Genomic DNA, 14,930 nt, shown 5'->3' with positions numbered 1-14,930 from the left:
TTACAGCGAAAGTGTGCTGATCCTGGCCTAAACAATATAAGCTGAACAATGCAATCAACTCAGACAGTGCATAGTAAATAGTGTGCTAAACCAGGGAACACGTTAGCATGAAAACTCCACATGATATGGAATAACTTGTTTTCTGGAAAGTGTACTCTGGCCACAGTAAGCTGAGCATGGACTCACTGTCCATCCCCAACGCTCTCACACCTCTCCTTGCTTCACTAAGGCTTAGACTTTGGGCCTCTGGAACAAAGAAGTGATCTCAGTGAAGTCAGCTTTCTCACTTTGTTGCTAGTAGATTCTTTTCACAAAGAGTTCTAGTCCACTTATCTCCTAGTGTCACTGAAGTTACCCACTTCTTGGCTTTAAATGGGAACAAAGTGGTATATAGAGTGTAAATGACTGATTTAAGTGTTAGGGAAAACTGTAAATAAGAGTCCTCGGTTAAGCAATTTCCAGCAGAATATTCCAAAGGTCAATTCTGTCAGGAAGGCAGAGAGAGTTGGAAACACAGGACTGGAAAGCCACAGTCTTCTCTGAAAAAGGCAAAGTAAGGAGGAGGTGCCAGTCACCATGGCGTGCTGGGGACATCTAGTGTTGAGAACTGAGTCAGGCTCACAGGAAACAAAGATGCCACAGACACAGACCACGATCTATGCAGTGGCTCTCATGGTACCAAAGGCTTGTGGACAGGGGACTAGAGAAAGTCATGGAATAATCCGTCAATAAAGATGAGATTAAACTAACACATTTGGATTCAAACCCACACATATCCCTTTCTACTTCCCTTCGGCAAGTTATTTTATTGTTACCAGTTGTTTTCTGCACTAAAAAAAAAAAGGCTTTGAAAAAAATTTTTATTCATTCTTGCAGCTGGGAACTCTTGGGGTGATAGAGAAACATGAAAGTTCTGGCACTATATCCTGGGCACTGTGATGTGTGCTGTGCCATTCAGGCCTGCATGTGAGGCAGAAGCCAGGAGACTCCACTCTTAGGGGTGGCATGCTCAGAACTGGGGCAGGACAGGGTAGGGACTGCAGAGCCACCTCCTCTCTCTGCAGTTTGTGTATTTCACTGTTGAGTCTTTTTGTAGAGAATTTTAAATTACCTATTTGAAAGACGTATGCATCTGGCTACAAAGAAATACATTCTTATGCTTTCTTGTGGGCAAAGATCTCTAGGTACAGAGGGCAATTTTGACTTACTGCTGGCATTCCTGAGGACTTGTACCCAGCCCAGCACAGTGTTTCTTAACTGTCACTGTACATCACCTTTTTTCTCCCTAGGTCAGTGGTTCTCAACTGGGAGACAGTTTTGCCCCCAGGGGACACTGGATAATGTCTGGAGACATTCTTGATTGTCGCCACCTGAGGAGGGGGTGCTTCTGGCATCTAGCGGGTGGGGGTCAGGGATGCTACTCAACACCCTCAGTGCCCAGGAGCCCCCCAGACAGTGATCCAGCCCCAGTGTCATAGGGCCAAGGGGAGAGACGCTGCCTGAGGAGATCATTTGCCAAGCTCCCCAAACAGAAAGCACCCACCAGGGGCTTTGGCTTGCTGGGTGCATGAGTAAATAGTTCCATGAGTCCTGAAAATAGTTCACTCTGATCAGCCTGGAACAGGGACAAACAGTGTCCACTGTCCCCGCATGCCTCTAAGGAACTCCTGCAGGGCTACTTTTTGGTTTAATATTTGGAAGAACAGTCCCTGCCCCCTCCCCCCTCCCTTTCTTTGGAACAATTACGCAACCTATTCCCCGTTCTTTACCCAGCCTGGCCGGATCGCTGCTCTGAACCTGGAAGGCTATCGGGAACTCCCGCTCGCCTGTCCTGTCTGCATCTGCAGTTGCCTCTGTGGGCCTCATGACTGCAGCCCTGCCCGCTCACCCTCTCTCCGCCTCTCTTCAGAACTGAGCATGCAGAGTTCAGAGGGTGCAGCGGACTCACCAGCTTCTGTGACTCTGTGTTCGTCAGCGGCTGCCCAGGCGCCTGTGGCCCAGCCAGTGCCAGCCTCCCCGCAGGTAACAGACCAGCCCGGGAAGATCAGTGTGGCCGGTGTGGTTGCATCCACTGTGGTTTTGAAAAGCACTTGACTCAGCAGGGAGGAATCTGTGTTCTCCTGAATTGCCTTCTCAGCCCCAAGGTTAGAGCTGTTGAAATAGCTGCTCCTTCTCTTGTCTCCCCCACCAAATCTGACTTAGTTTGTTCTTCTCTTTTAAGGGAAGTTTTCTTCTACCTTGGGAATGACCTTTTTACACAGAAAGACTTTATGGGTAAGGCAAATGATAAGTGAAAATTCTCAGTATTGGTTCACAATTGAATCTAGCATTAGAATGGATATATTTAAAACTAGAGGCCCGGTGCACAAATTTTGCACCAGTGGGGTCCCTTGGCCTAGCCTGCGGATTGGGCTGAAACCGGCTCTCCGACATCCCCCAAGGGGTCCTGGATTGTGAGAGGGTGCAGGCCAGGCCAAGGGACCCCACCAGTGCACGATTGGGGCCGGGGAGAGACGCAGGAGGTTGGCCAGCAGGGAGGGACCACAGGAGGGCTTCAGGGTGTGTCTGGCCCATCTCGCTCAGTCCCAATCGGCCAGACACCAGCAGCAAACTAACTTACCAGTTGGAGTGTCTGCCCCCTGGTGGTCAGTGCACGTCATAGCGAGTGTTTGAGCAGCCTTAGCATATCATTAGCATATCACGCTTTGATTGGTTGAACAGACGACCTGACACTTAGCATATTAGGCTTTTATTATATAGGATTTGTGGAGAAAATTTTTACATTAAGGCTGTGTCAAAATAAAAACCGTAACTCAAAAAGATATCTGTGCCCCTTGTTCATTACAGCATTATTTACAATAGCCAAGATATGGAAACAAGCTAGGTGTCCATCCAGACAATTGGGTAAAGAAGATGTGATACATAGATACAATGGAATATTACTCAGCCATAAAGAGAATGAAATTGTGCCATTTGCAACCACATGGAGGGACCTACAGGGAATTATGCTAAATGAGATGTCAGACAAGTACCATATGATCCACTTATATGTGAAACAACAACAAAAACCCACACATTAAGCTCATAGATAGAGGACAGATTGGTGGTTGCCAGAGGGGGCGTGGGAGTGGGTGAAATGGGTCCTGCCATGGCCACTGTGTCTCTCCCAGGTTCCAGGGCTTCCGTCCCTGTTAAAGATGCGTCCAGGTGCCCCCTCTCCCACTTGGCAACATCCACACCCCCCTTGCCTTTCCCCTTCTGTCCCCACATACACTGTCTGCTGCTCAAAGCTGAGCCTCCCCACTGCCTATGCAGGGGACTCCCTTTCCTCCAGCGCCCTCTCCACAAGCTGTGTTTTGTTCCCTGAACAATGAACACCCCAGGCTTCCTTGTCAGAAAGAGGAATTCTTGCAGCTCAGTTCCTATGGTGCATTGTCCATGTTTCCCGTCTCAGCCCTCCTACACTACCCAACACAACTTCCCACTAAGCAGACACAGATGTGTTCTGCCACCAGCTCCACGTGGCTCTGAGCACTGGAAATGTGGCCAGTGTACCTGCGGAACTGAATTTTACAGCTTTTTTTTTTTAAATATATTTTATTGATTTTTTACAGAGAGGAAGGGAGAGAGATAGAGAGTTAGAAACATCGATGGGAGAGAAACATAGATCAGCTGCCTCCTGCACATCTCCTACTGGGGATGTGCCCGCAACCCAGGTACATGCCCTTGACTGGAATCGAACCTGGGACCTTTCAGTCCGCAGGCCGACGCTCTTTCCACTGAGCCAAACCGGTTTCGGCTACAGCTTATTTAAATAGAATGAAATTGAAATGGCCACACTGCTACACAGCTAGTAGCTACCATATTGGACAGCTCAGCTTTAGAGCATATGAATGCAAATCCTTAATGTTCTTACTTATTTACTTAATCGAGGTGAAATTCACATCATGTAAAATTCACCATTATAAAGCAAACAAAGAAGTAGCATTTTCATACATTTATCACTCCCAAAAAAGAAACCCTGTCTCCCATAGCAGTCACTCATCCCCCTCCCCAGCCTCTGACAACCATAAACCTACTTCCTGTATCTGTGGATGTGCCTGCTCTGGACATCTCACATAAATGGAATCACAATGTGATTTCGTGTCTGGCTTCTCTGAGCATTATGTTTTCAAGGTTCATCCACATGTAGCACCTATCAGCTTTCCTCCTTTTTAGGGCTGAGTAATATTTCATTGTGAGGAGAGACTACATTGTGTGTATCTATTCATCCATTGATATTTGCACCATTTATGTTCTTTTTGTCTTTGATCATGAGCTCATAGAATGCCTGGTCCCTGTTGATCTCTTTTTATACAGTGGTGTTTAGAAGGCAAAGCACTGCAGAATCACCACAACCAGTGACATTTAGGGTCCACTTTGGAAAATCACAGAATTGAAGTCATTGATTTCTAAAGCCCCAGCTTTATGTAAACAAAACACTCCTGTTTCTCTTTTGACTCTGGCGTTCATTTGATCCTTCACATTTTCAGTTTTGTGTGTCCAATAAAGCAACAGCAGGCCAGGCGGCAGTCGCTGTGGTTGTATTCTGTGTTTGTTTTCAGGCCTAAGCTCTGACAAGTCTGAATGTCCCTCTCTCCTTCCCTTTAGAGGGTGCTGGTCCAGGCAACGGGCTCGGCTTCCAAAGGGGCCCAGATGCAGCCAATCTCCCTCCCCAGAATCCAGCAGGTGCCACAACAGGTAACCACAGCACATGTGATCTGGAGGCCTCTCTGTGTTATGTATTCTTTTCTGTCATTGCTGCTCCTTCTTTAATGTCTTCAGTTCCTTACCAGAAGTTTCTATGTTTTTTAAAGATCTTTCACTTCAGTTTTGCAGCAAACCAAGACAACTGTGATCTTTCATTCATTCAGAAATTCAATGCATGAGACATAAGCCAGCCCCTTGATATAGCACTGGGTTCTGAGCTAGACATGCAAACAGATAGCAAAAGTTCTGGATTATTAGGAACACAGAACCTCCTGGGGAGGCAAACCCCTCTGCAGGCAAGTGTTATACCCTCAGATGAGAGCCATGACCAAGGAAGCGCCTCTTGTGAGATTAAATTATCTGGGAAGAAACCTCGAAAGTGTGGGCTCACCCACCAAAGAACAGCCCAGACCATCAGCTCAGTCAGTCAATGGAATGTAGGACAGTGGTCAGCAGCCCTTTTCTGGAAATGGCCAAATAGTGCATTTTTTTTTGGCTTTGCAGGCCAGGTAGTGTCTTGCACAGCCACTCAACTCTGCCTTGTCTCTAGAAGCAGCCATAGATGTAAAAAGAAGGGGCATGGCTGTGTGTCAATAAAACTTTATTTACAAAAAACAGGCAAGCCAGATCTGGGCCAAGTTCCGGCTTGTGCTCTGAAAGATGCTGAATTAAAATCTTTGCAGGGTCCTGCCTGAAAGGGAGGGACCATGAGTGAAATAGAGAGATGGCTGAGACCCCAGAGTACACGCTTCTTTCTTCAGGGGTTCCTGTTCAGATGAGCAGTGTGTGTAGGGGGAACCAGGGGAGGCTTATGGAGTCAGGGAGAAACAAAGGTTCTGAGCCGGCCCAGAAGGGAACCTTAGCTCCTCGAGGGAGGGGAGATGGAGGCTAATGTCATGATTCCAGAAGCTTCCCCCCTCTGTGGGGCTCGACCTGCACCATCACTTTCTCTCTGGGCAACTCAGACTTGTGGAGTGACTTGTGCATTTCACTCGGTCCCCTAAGGCAAAGCCCACTCAGCATGGTAATCCCTGGACTCCTCATGATACGCTATTACTCCAGGAGTTGAGCGTGTGTGAGTGTATCCGTGCTGGGTTGTCCTCAGAGGTGGGAATCAGCTCCACACACAGGCCTAGAGAGAGGTCACGATGGGACCCAGCCTTTAATTTTGTTACCCCAAAATGAGGTTGAATTAGGCATTGGGTAAGGTTCCCTCTGTGGTGAGATTCTGAAGTCTTCCATGCAGAGCTCTGGGCCTCTACCACCAGAGCCAGCGTCCCTTGTGGGCCATTAGCTGAGGCGCTGCACTGACGGGGGCCAGGTAGGGCTGTTCTGTGGTCCTCCCATCACCCTCGGTCTACATCTCTCACTCGAGGCCCATCGCTTCTTCTAGTTCTGCTCAGACCTTCACAGTCTCTCCCCAGCGTGGCTCCAGGACCCCTGCCCTCCTGCTGGGGAGGGGCACCAGGGCCACCCTAAGGGGGCATGAGGGGGGACATGTAGACAGTGACCAGCTCGAGCCCTCTGCCCTGTCCTTGGGTGTGGATGACAGGTCCAATGCTCAGAGGTTGGCATTCTGTCCATACTCTGATTTCCACTGTCCAGCATTACCAACCCTTTTACCCAGTGGCTGGCAGGCCCCAGGGCCCTTCCTGGCTGTCGATTTGGCTCCTTCCCCCACGGAACAGGCACCATGGTCTTGGCTTCCCTCGAGCATAGCAGTGGATCAGGACTGCCTCTCCTATTTCTTTCAAGACGTGCCAACTGTCATGCAGTACTAAATGTTAATAAAAGGCAGTCCAAGTTATTTTCAGCTTGAATTATGGAAAATCATGAACAAGTAGACTATACTGTGTGTAACACGAAATATCTGATGTTTCAGGTCCAGCCTGTGCAACACGTGTACCCATCCCAAGTGCAGTACGTGGAAGGCGGAGACGCCGTCTACACGAATGGTGCCTTGTACGTGGTTTTCCCTGCCCTCGGAAGGGTCCTCACAGAGAACCTCAGGCCACGTCTGGAACCTTCCTTCACGACTCTCCCACCTTTTTCCTTTTGGGGATGTGTTTGCACAAATCCCTCCCCCTTATCCTTTGGGTGCTATGTTGGAACCATTACTGTGGTATTAGGTCATCACAGTCCTATGGAGATTTCAGAAATCATACACTTTTGTAGTTTTTACTTCTAGAAAAGGTAGTCTTAAGAAAAACAAACCGTAACCCAAGTTTAAAGATTCCGTCTTCACAATCCAGAAGCCATTTCTATCTCTGCTTTCTCCTCCTGGCCTTTGTTAACCTCTGGCTTTTTATGATGTTGATATGACTTGATTTTTTATTTGTCAGGGACTTATAGGGTTTTCTGCTTGTGAACTAGGTGATTCTTGGGGCAGAAAATAACACATTTCTCGGGAAGCTCATTGGACTCAAGACATAAGTCCTTTTGCTCATTTGATTTCGACAACTCCCCTTTGAAAGTTCAGGGATCAAGCATGAGAGTGTGGTTGTGGTTAAGGCGCTGTGTGAGCTTCTACAGCACAACACTGAAGGTTCTAATACATACACAGACACGTGAGCGTGTGTCAAACCCATGACATCTGAGCAAGGTGTGTAGATTGTACCAATGTCAAGTTCTTGGGTTCGATTGTATTACAGTTATATCTGATGTCACTGGGGGTCAGGATGGGAGTGCACACCTCCCAGAGGTTGGGGCCACCTGCCACCTAGGGGGGCCTTCCCTCAGGACAGGTCATAGCCTTTAGTTACCACCACAGAGAAACCATTACCAGCTGCCTTTTGCAATGGCCAGCATTACTGGAGTGGGACTTAAAACTTTATGGGATGACATACATAGTTAGCTAAGCATTTAATCCAGATGTTAAAGTAATATTAGACAAATTCTTCATATCACTTAGAAATTTCTTTTTATTATGCAATTTCATTTTTTAACCTTTTTTGATAGAATCGTAGACTTACAGGAAGTTGCAAAATGGGAGACCCTTCACCCAGTCTCCCCCTGTGGTGACATCTTTTTTGAGTATTACTGTAGGACAATAGCAGGAAAGTAACACTGGGACAGACTGTTAACTAGCCCATGGGTCTTATTCCATTTCACCAGTTTTGACTCCTCTGTGTGTGTGTGTGTGTAGTTCTGTGCCATTTTTTCTCGTGTAAATTTTAAAATATATATTTTTTATTGATTTCAGAGAGGAAGAGAGAGGGAGAGAGAGATAGAAACATCAATGATGAGAGAGAACCATTGATTGGCTGCCTCCTACACGCCCCCTACTGGGGATCGAGCCCATAACCCTGGGCATGTGCCCTTGACTGGAATCGAACCTGGGACCCTTTAGTCCGCAGGCCGACGCTCTATCCACTGACCCAAACCAGCTGGGGCTCATGTATAAATTTCACATAACCATAATAAGACACAGAAGTGTTCTGTCTCCATGAAAGAGCTCCCTCATATGACCCCTTCATACTTAGAATTTTTAAATGATCAGTTTTTGTTGAGTCCGCATGTGATCCTGAATATTTTCAGATGATTGCTTTGAACTCTGTGCTGCATAGGCGTTTGGTGTCTGACTTACCCCAAATGTTCAGTCTCATCAGGCTTCCACTTTGACATGAAGTTTTGCAGGATTCCTTCCAGACTCAGAGGAGGCACATTCTCTCTTTCTGACAGGCGGACGGCCTATGCCTATAACCCCGAGCCTCCAATGTATGCCACAAGCAGTGCAGCATCTTACTTCGAGGCCCCGGGCGACGCCCAGGTGACCGTGGCAGGCTCCTCGCCGACAGCAGTCCCCTCCCACAGCATGGTGGGCATCACCATGGATGTCGGGGGGAGCCCCATTATCTCCAGCACAGGAGCCTATCTCATCCACGGGGGGATGGACAGCACCAGACACTCGCTGGCCCACACTTCCCGGTCGTCTCCAGCAACGGTATGTACGAGGCTCTCGGGCATAGACCCTGGATAGACTAGCAGTAGAAGTAGGGATGGTGAGTGGAAGGCAGCTGGAGCCCTGGAAGGGAGCCCTGCCAGCCCCAGCCAGGCCCTGTGACCCAAGGCAAGTCTCAGCATCTTTGAACCTCAGTTCCTCCACTGGTTTAAAAAAAAAACACAAAAACGTTAATCTTCCATCATGGGCTATTACGAACACTGCATATTTGTAAAAAGAACTCCATACTGGTATGTGCTGCTGCTGATGTCATCATTATTATCAGCCTCTGAGAGGCTTAGGTCAGTCCACCCATATGAAACGACTGAATAAACAAGAGGAAATTTCTCTTAGGAGCTATGCCGAATTGCTCCCGCCATGCTCCTGTCCAAAACAACATCTGCTTTAAAAACTTACCTTTCAAAACTCTAGTTTCCATATTTACTTTTACTTTGTAAATAAATACAGAGCTGTGTGACTTTCCTGTGTGTACAGCCCTGAGTTTTGACACACATGCACGTTTGTGTAACAACTGCCGCAGTCAGGATCCTGATGGTTGGTCTCCCCTAAACTCCCTCCTGGTATTTGCAGTCATGACCTCCCCTCACCCACAACCCCTGGCACCCACTGACCCTTTCTCCATCACTAGAGGTTTGTTTTTCCGGGACTGTTGTATGAACAGAATCATTCAGTAATGACCTTCTGAGTTCTGCTTCTTTAACTCAGTGTGGCGTCTTTGAGATCCAGTCGGGTTGTTGCATGAGCCAGTAATTCCTCCTCCTTCGTAGCGGAGTAGTATTCCTACTTATCCATTCACCAGTTGAGGGCAGTTGGGGAGATTTCCAGTTTTGGGCGATTATGAATAATACAGCTATCAGTCCTCACCGACAGGTTTTTGTATGGACATATGTTTTCCTTTCTTTTGAGTAAATAGCTACGAGAGGATTGCTGGTTGATATGGTAAGTGTGTATTTAACTTTATCAGAGATCACCAACAGTTTCCTCAAGTGGTTGTACCATTTCACATTTCCCCCAGCGATGTGTAAGAGCGCCTGTTGCTCCACTCCTCGCCAGCACTCCTTGTTGTCAGCATTTTTTCATTTTAGCCATTCTAATAGGTGTGTAGTGGTATCTCATTGTGGTTGTAACTTGCATTTTCTTAATTGCTAGTGATGGTAAGCAGCTTTTCACGTGCTCATTTGCCTTGTATATGCTTTTGGTGATGTGTCAGTTCCAGTCATTTGCCTATTTTTTAAACTGGATTGTTAGTTTTCTTATTGTTAAGTTTTGAAAATTCTTTGTGTTCTTTATAAGTCCCCTGTCAGATAAGCAATTTGCAAATATTCTCTCCCAGTTTTTATAGTGTCTTTTCATTCTGTTACAAGTGTCATTTGCAGAAAAAAATAATTTTTTTAAAATAAAGTCTTATTTATTAATTTTTCTTTTTTGAAAAGATCACACGTTTGATGCCATACCTGAGAACTCTTTGCCTATCCCCAGGTCATAAAAATTTCCTCCTGTTTTCTTTGAAAAGTTTTATAGTTGTACATTTTGTAATTGGATCTGCTTCATTTGGGTTAACTTTTGTATAAGATGTAAGGTTTAGGTCGAGGTTTACTTTTATGCATATGAAACCACCAGTGGTTCCAGCATCATTTGCTGAAATGACTGTCCTTCTTCCATTGGATGACTTTTGCATCTTTGTCAAAAATCAATTGGTCGTGTGTGGATCTGTTTCAGGACATTCTGTTCTGTTTCATTGATCTATGTGCCTGTTCCTAATTACAGCTTTATTGTTGAGTGATTCCTCCAACTTTATTTTTCTTTGGTATTGTGTAAGCTATTTATATAAATTTAGAATTTTCTATATCTATAAAAAATTCCTGGCAAGGTTTTGATTAAACAGCATTAAACCTGTATGTCAGTTTGGGGGAGAATTGAGTTGGGTCTTCAGTCCATGAACATGGTATGCTTTCCCATTTACTTAGGTCTTCTTTTATTTCTTTCATCAGCATTTTGTAATTTTTAATGTGCAGATCCTGTACACATTCTATTAGGCTTATACTTAAGAATGTCATGTTTTTGGAGCTATTGTAAGTGGTATTAGTCTTTATTTTATTTTTTAAAATTATTTTTTAAACCAAGCGCTGGCCAGTTTTATTAAAGAAAAATCTTGCATGATTTACTTTTCACTAATATGTTTTGGCATGCTTTTTATGATACCAGAATCACCTAAATCACTGATAGCCAGTGTGCATACTCTAGTATTTCCACATGCTGTGCCCAATTCAGCATTACTGCCACTATAGTGATGGACACCATGACATAGTCCTCTATTTCAGATTTCCTCAAGGCTGAACAGTTGTTGGTGAGGATGACCAGTTTCACTTTGCCTGATCATCTTCAGGGTCTGTTTGTACCCCAGCATGTACTTTTCACTTTGCGTAACAAATTGGAGCCTGGAGTTGATCGACTCCAACAACTTTCATTGTCTTTGCAGCCACCATCTTCTTGCCTTACGTGCAGACAGCCCCCAACCTAGAACATACAGAGCAGTGGTATTGATTTTTTAATTCAGTTTCTAACTGTTCATTGTTAGTATGTGAAAATACGGTTGATTTTTGACTGTTGTCCTGCAACCTTGTAGAACTCACTTTTTAGTTCTAAGTTTTTTGTTGTCTGCAAATAGGAGCAATTTTACTTCCTCCTTTTCAATCTGGGTAACATTTTTTTATTGCCTTTTTTTGCTGGCTAGAACTCTACTATGTTGAATAGGAGCAGTGAGTGGACATCTTTTCCTTGTTCCCAGTCTTGGGGGGAAATCTTTTCATCTTTTACTGCTAAGTATGATGTTAATTGTAGGTTTTCATAAATGCCCTATTTCGGGTTGAGGAAGTTACCTTCTATTCCTAGTTTTCAGAGAGTTTTTGGATGTTGAGTTCTGTTAAATGCTTTTTCTTCATTGATCATGAGGTTGTATTTTTTTTTGTTTGTTGTTGTTTTTTTAAATATATTTTATTGATTTTTTACAGAGAGGAAGGGAGAGGGATAGAGAGTTAGAAACATCGATGGGAGAGAAACATCGATCAGCTGCCTCCTGCACACCCCCACTGGGGATGTGCCCGCAACCAAGGTACATGCCCTTGACCGGAATCGAACCTGGGACCCTTCAGTCCGCAGGCTGACGCTCTATCCACTGAGCCAAACTGGTCAGGGCATGAGGTTGTTTTTTTTCTTTAGACTGTTAATATAATAGATTACACTGATTGATTTTCGATTAGAAAAATCTTCCTATTTTGGTAGTGGGCTAATCTGAAATAGAAGGTAATGTTTTAGCCTCATCCCTTTTCTTTTCAGGCTGTTTTGGCATCACCCCGACATCAGAGCGGCTTGCTGTCCTCTCTCTTTCTCTGTGTAGACTGCTCCCCAGAACCTGGCTTGGAGGACAGGCGTAGAGAGAAGTCACTTGGTTTCTAGAAGCTGTGATGTGTGGGGCAGTGTCCACTGCTCAATCCGAGAGGCCCTAGCTTCCACCTCACCTCTCAGTTTTTCCAGCTGTCAGCTCAGCAGGGGCTGGGAGGACACAGGGGGCCAGACACGCTTCTCCCTTAGAGGACTGGCTAGATGGCCTCAAGATTAGAGCTGCTAGTGATCAGAAAGTGCTCCTCGCGTGCCATGTTAACTTTCATGGATATGGCAGGCTCAGTTTTATCAGACTGCACCAATTTATAGTAGTAGAATATACTAGAAGTATAGGAAACAAGTTTACTGAGAAACAGCAGCATTCTCTCTGATCCACACCCTCTTGGTTGCAAGCAGATGTGCAGCTCAGACTTGGAGCACTAGCTACTGTGGTTTGTTGTTTGGGTTGCCTTTAAGGAATCAAGTTTTTAAATCAATTGGAAATCCATGGATGGACTGTGTTTAACACACATCCCCATGAAAGCCCCTAGGAAGTGATCATTTCAAATGAGAATCTGATCCCTGACTCTGCCTTCTCTGTTATTTATTGACTTGGTTTTGGCATGGGAACATCTCACAAGGATGCAGCTTGTGAGAGCTGAGGGACTTTCTGGGAGCCATGAACAGAAATGGCCCTGGGGCTTGCAACAGAAATAAAATATGGCTCCTGCCCTGGCTGGCGTGGATCAGTGGTTAGAGCATCAGCCAGAGCCAGGAGCCATAGGATTGTGGTTCTGGCTAATGCTCTAACCTGAGATCCTCATACAGATAGAGGGTTGTATCTCGGTTGCAGGATCCCGACCCCAGTCAGGGCGAGTGCAGGAGGCAACCAGTTGATGTGTCTCTCACATCAATCTTTCTCTCTCTCTCTCTCTCTCTCTCTCTCTCTCTCTCTCTCTCTCTTTCCTCTCCCACTCCTTCCACTCTCTCTGAAAAATCAATGGAAAAAATAGGTAAGGATTAACAAAGCAAACAAACAAACAAAAAATACGGCTCCTGTATCCGTCCTTTCACATCTGCCAATTCTTTCATGTTAGAGTTATGGGATTTTAAGTTAATCCTGAAAAGGGAGCATGAAGATCAGAGCAAATCACCACCTACACACTCAATAAGTGATTTCAAACTTTTGGTGACAAATTGTCTTGAGTCTTTATTTCTGGTTAAATTTTCTTTTTAAATTTTTTTTTTTAATATCAGAGAAGAAGGGAGAGGGAGAGAGAGAAAACCATCAATGATGAGAGAGAATCATTGATCAGCTGCCTTCTGCACGCCTCCTACTGGGGATCAAGCCCACAATCCAGGCTTGTGCCCTCATTGGGAATTGAACTGTGATCTCCTGTTTCATAGGTCAATGCTCAACCACTGAGCCACACCCGCTGGGCTAAATTTTCATCAGTGTTATAAATCTTTTACTAATAAAATACATTTTATGAGTTTATTTGAGCCAACCAAATGACATGCCAGGAAGCAAGATCTCAAATGCTCCCAGTATTATAAATCTTAAGAGTGATTTGCCCAAATGGTGAGTTTTTTGTTTGTCAGTTTGTTTGTTTTTAATCTTCACCTGAGGATATTTTCTCCATTGATTTTTAGAGAGAGTAAAAGGGAGAGAGGGGAGAGAGAGAAATATTGATGTGAGAGATTCACATCAATTGGTTGCTTCCTGCACACACCCCAACCAGGGCCAGGGATCAAACCTGCAATCCAGGTATGTGCCCTTGACTATGAATCTAACCTGTGACCCTTCAGTGCACCAGCTGTTGCTCTAACCACTGAGCACACTAGCCAGGGCCGAAATGGTGAGTTTTTAATAAAGTTTTCTGTTGCACTTTTTTTTTTTTTTTAAGTACATTGAGTAGAGATACTAACCTGAGAGGTTTGCTTTTGTCATTTCAGCTCAGGTCGAACCTCTTTGACACAATCCAAAGGGCAAAGGGCCCAGGGTGCCAAACTTAAGGAGGGTTTCACCTCCAAGTGCTGACCCTGCTCAGGCTCGACCTTGAGCATGAGCACCTCCTTAAATTTGGTGCCCTGGGTGCCTTGTTGGCCCCACCCCAGTCCTGGCCCAGTATGGAGACTTATATGCCTCTGGCCTAATCAGATTTTTATACAGCATGCACATGTAATATCACCTACGTAACTTTAAAATGCTTAATTAACAAAATAAAGATGGACAAACAGATTTAAAATGTCGCATTTCCCTAAGCCAGCCTCCCTCTCTCCCGGGGTGAGCCCACTGTTTCCCCTTCTTCCTCCCTGGCCCTTAACTGCAGATGGTCGCTTTCTACAGGCATAATTCTAGGATTTATGTTCCTGCCTCAAAATTCCCATCGTGCTGCTCTCTTCTTTTAAAATACTCCCCAATTTCTTTAAAGATCCAAAGGGGTTACTCATGCAACATCTAAATGTTTATTGTCTCCACTTATGGTCATGTAAGTATGCTGTATTTTAGGATGGAGGGTTAGCTACTGCAGGTTTCTGTCCTTGTCCCAACTTTTCTCTGGTCTTTCCAAGGAACATCCGTGCCCCTTCCCAGGAGGCATGGTCTAGAAATTGAATTAGGGAAGACCCAGCCTAGATTAGCAGGTATTTCATCAATAGTTGTCATTGCTGGCCCTTTGTAGGGGCTACCTCTGTGGCAGGTCCTTTTAACAAGGTTATTATGGGATGGCCATTGGGGTAGATGCTAATAAACTTGAGAAGTAACCAACACCCTCCATTAGGAGGCATTAATTTAGTCCTTAATCAGGTAAAATCTTGGTAGAATTATACATGAAAG

At 45.2% G+C, this 14,930-nt stretch overlaps 1 protein-coding gene across 10 annotated transcripts in view; it reads left to right on the top strand.

Moving 5' to 3' along the window:
- Positions 1-14,930, top strand: part of RFX2 (regulatory factor X2) — an 88,704-nt gene that overhangs the window by 43,944 nt on the left and 29,830 nt on the right. For 6 of the 10 annotated variants that reach the window (XM_014466470.2, XM_023764639.1, XM_023764638.1 and 3 more), the window contains 4 exons: positions 1,774-2,022; positions 4,651-4,740; positions 6,632-6,711; positions 8,431-8,692. In XM_014466470.2, coding sequence (XP_014321956.1) covers positions 1,918-2,022; positions 4,651-4,740; positions 6,632-6,711; positions 8,431-8,692 — 537 coding nt within the window. In that variant the 5' untranslated portion in view covers positions 1,774-1,917. Of the gene's footprint in view, positions 1-1,773; positions 2,023-2,229; positions 2,275-4,650; positions 4,741-6,631; positions 6,712-8,430; positions 8,693-14,930 lie in introns of those variants that run through there. The other 4 variants (XM_006101105.3, XM_014466468.2, XM_014466472.2 and 1 more) reach the window with 2 other exon arrangements.

Source organism: Myotis lucifugus, unplaced genomic scaffold (genome assembly GCF_000147115.1).
Source record: "Myotis lucifugus unplaced genomic scaffold, Myoluc2.0 scaffold_341, whole genome shotgun sequence".
NCBI lineage: Eukaryota > Metazoa > Chordata > Mammalia > Chiroptera > Vespertilionidae > Myotis > Myotis lucifugus.
Note: the sequence above shows the minus strand (reverse complement) of the source record. Positions and strands in the feature narration are given on the sequence as shown.